General features: G+C 38.9%; 1 protein-coding gene across 1 annotated transcript; it reads right to left on the bottom strand.

The window, feature by feature from the left end:
• Positions 1 to 870: 870 nt before the first annotated feature.
• Positions 871 to 2,279, bottom strand: LOC149155719 (glutathione S-transferase U19-like). The gene is made up of 2 exons (XM_089441102.1): positions 1,901 to 2,279; positions 871 to 1,574 (listed from the first exon to the last, which is right to left on the bottom strand). The coding sequence occupies exons 1-2, from the start codon at positions 2,225 to 2,227 to the stop codon at positions 1,209 to 1,211; spliced, it is 693 nt and encodes a 230-aa protein (XP_089297228.1). The 5' UTR covers positions 2,228 to 2,279; the 3' UTR covers positions 871 to 1,208.
• Positions 2,280 to 2,587: the final 308 nt, after the last annotated feature.

Below are 2,587 nucleotides of genomic sequence, written 5' to 3' on the forward strand. Positions count from 1 at the left end.
TAACTTGGACTCCCTCATTAGCAAAATTTCAATATCTTATTTTAAGATTTGTAACTTGACCAACATTACCTTGTTCATTCCCACAGGGGCTTCACTAGGGTAGCAATACCTGACCACTTGGGTTCATATTGGGGCATATATATCGAGGAAAATTTGACTTAATATATAGGGGGTAAAGGGTTTTTATATTGCCAGGTGTAAAAAATGGAGCTCAAAGTTTGAAAAAATATAAAGGGGTATAAAAATTGTTAATGAAAAAATGGATACCTACAATATTTAGTGAAAGTAGGGGTTTTTCAAATTGGGGAGGTGTATTGGGTTCATATTGGTAGGGGGTTAAATAATGTGATTTTTAGAGGTATTCTCCAATATGTAATCAAATTAGGGGTATTGTTTAGTATGCCATGAACGCACGTAATATGTCAGAGGTTCATTTAGTGAACCCCCGGCATTAATTCCTTGGTATGCATTTTACAAAGTCTCTCATGCTTACTTGAATTTTGTAGCAGTAGCCATCCTTGGAAAAATGGCATCTCTCGTAGTTGTTTGTATAAATTTTAGAGAGCCTTGGCATCCTTCTTCCTTTTCTCTTTCAACATATTCTTTTTAACCTAAATGCTTTAAACATATTCTTTTTAACCTAAGTGAGCATTAGTCTAGAGGATTAGGTAAACCATTATCAAGATGACTCCATAATTATTTCCATCACATTGTGGTAATTTGTTACCACAAGCCACTGCTGCTAGCCATCTCAAAGACAACAATATAAACACAAAAAACCTATTAAAACTTTGCTCAAATACCAATTTAGTGAAAAAGGAAACACGGAACAGAACAAAAGATAGAGTAACACAGAGTGTCAACAACAACAGAGAGCATTTACATCACTCTGCACAACAAGCTTATCTTCAACACGGGACTTCCCATCCATAAACAGATAGTCCTAATGTTGCACTGGTTAAATGACCTGCCAAGTCGTGAAGGCTGAAGCTCAAATTATAACTGTAATTATTGAAACCATTCAACACAACTGTGACAAACTGTATATATAAAAATTATTGAAATGATTGAACACAACAGTCTGATGCATTATCACTCTTAAGGGGGACTTCAAACATCTCAAAATCTAGTAAGTGCCTCTCTACTCTATTCCACTCCATATTCTCAATATATATATCAACGATGCTGCAAGAACTTAAGATTTTCAGTCAATCAGAGGTGACAAATGCCTTCCTTAGTTGAATGGCATATTCCGAGACCTTAAGAGGATCCTGAAGAATCTTCTTGACGCTCTCCCTCTCCAAGCATCTCTTCATCCACCCTTGAAGCCTAGGGAACTCACCCTCCCATGGTATTTTCCATTTGGCGAGCGTTTCCAGTGCATAGAACCAAGGGGAATTGGGAATCAATACAATGTCCAGGAACCCAAACTGGTCCCCTGCAAAATAAGGCTTACCTCCACCTGCTGACAGCTCCCCTTCTAGCAGCCCCAGGCATTCTAACATGTAGCGCGTACCCTCTTCTTGAGCTTCACCGGTGCATTTCAAAATCCTATGAACAACATTTTCCAAAAACTGAAAGAAACCACACCATTTCAGATAAATTAGATACCTCATTTCAAAATCCTATGAACAACATTTTCAGAAAACCGAAAGAAACCACACCATTTCAGATAAATTAGATACCTCATACAAATATCAGTGATAAATGCAATGAAAATAGTCCCAGGTTTTATGATCCAATCCCCAACAAGACCATGTTGAAAAAAATGCAATGAAAATATAATCGTTGGATTACCTTAGTGTCCATAAAGTCAGGCCAGAATCTTCCCAGGGCTCGGTCATATGGGTTGGAGGGCATGAATGAAAAAAATGCAATGAAAATATAATCGTTGGATTACCTTAGTGTCCATAAAGTCTGCCCAGAATCTTCCCAGGGCTCGGTCATATGGATTGGAGGGCATGAAAGAATTAGAGCCCGGCCAGACCTCGTCGATGTATTGGAGAATGATGACAGACTCGCAAATGGGCTTTCCCTCATGGATGAGAACGGGTACTCTCTTGTGGGCGGGGTTCGTCTGTAGCAGCAGCTCACTCTTGCAGGCGAGAACATTTTCTTCTTGGTATTCATATCTCACCCCTTTCTCTTCCAACCCAATCAAAACTCGCATGCAGAAGCCACTAGGCCATTGGCTCAACACTTTTACTTGCTCCTCCCTCTCGCCCATCTTCGGCAAGTGGGTACTAAGGATTGCCCTCCTTGATAGCCGAGCTTCATGATACCTTGTGGGAATGCTTATATTGAATTCCAGTATAGCCAGTCCAATCTTGAGAACATAATAGTCAACAGAATGGTAAGTGGTGAAAGGTTGTTTGGTGTCATTTTCGTAAATGTATCCTCAATATATAATTGAAATTTTATTATTATAGTCATGGTGGCTCGCTTATAAAAAGCAGCGAAAGATAAAGAATCATACTCAGGATCACTTACTTCTTGACCAGATCTGAACATGCAAGGCTTTTTCTTTCAGTGCGAAAAGTTCAACATAATTGTTTAGATATCCCCCTAAATCTAATCGAAAGTTTAT

This window comes from Pinus tabuliformis, chromosome 9 (assembly GCF_031772625.1).
Source record: "Pinus tabuliformis cultivar Carrire ecotype Pingquan chromosome 9, CPIR1, whole genome shotgun sequence".
Classification (NCBI taxonomy): domain Eukaryota; kingdom Viridiplantae; phylum Streptophyta; class Pinopsida; order Pinales; family Pinaceae; genus Pinus; species Pinus tabuliformis.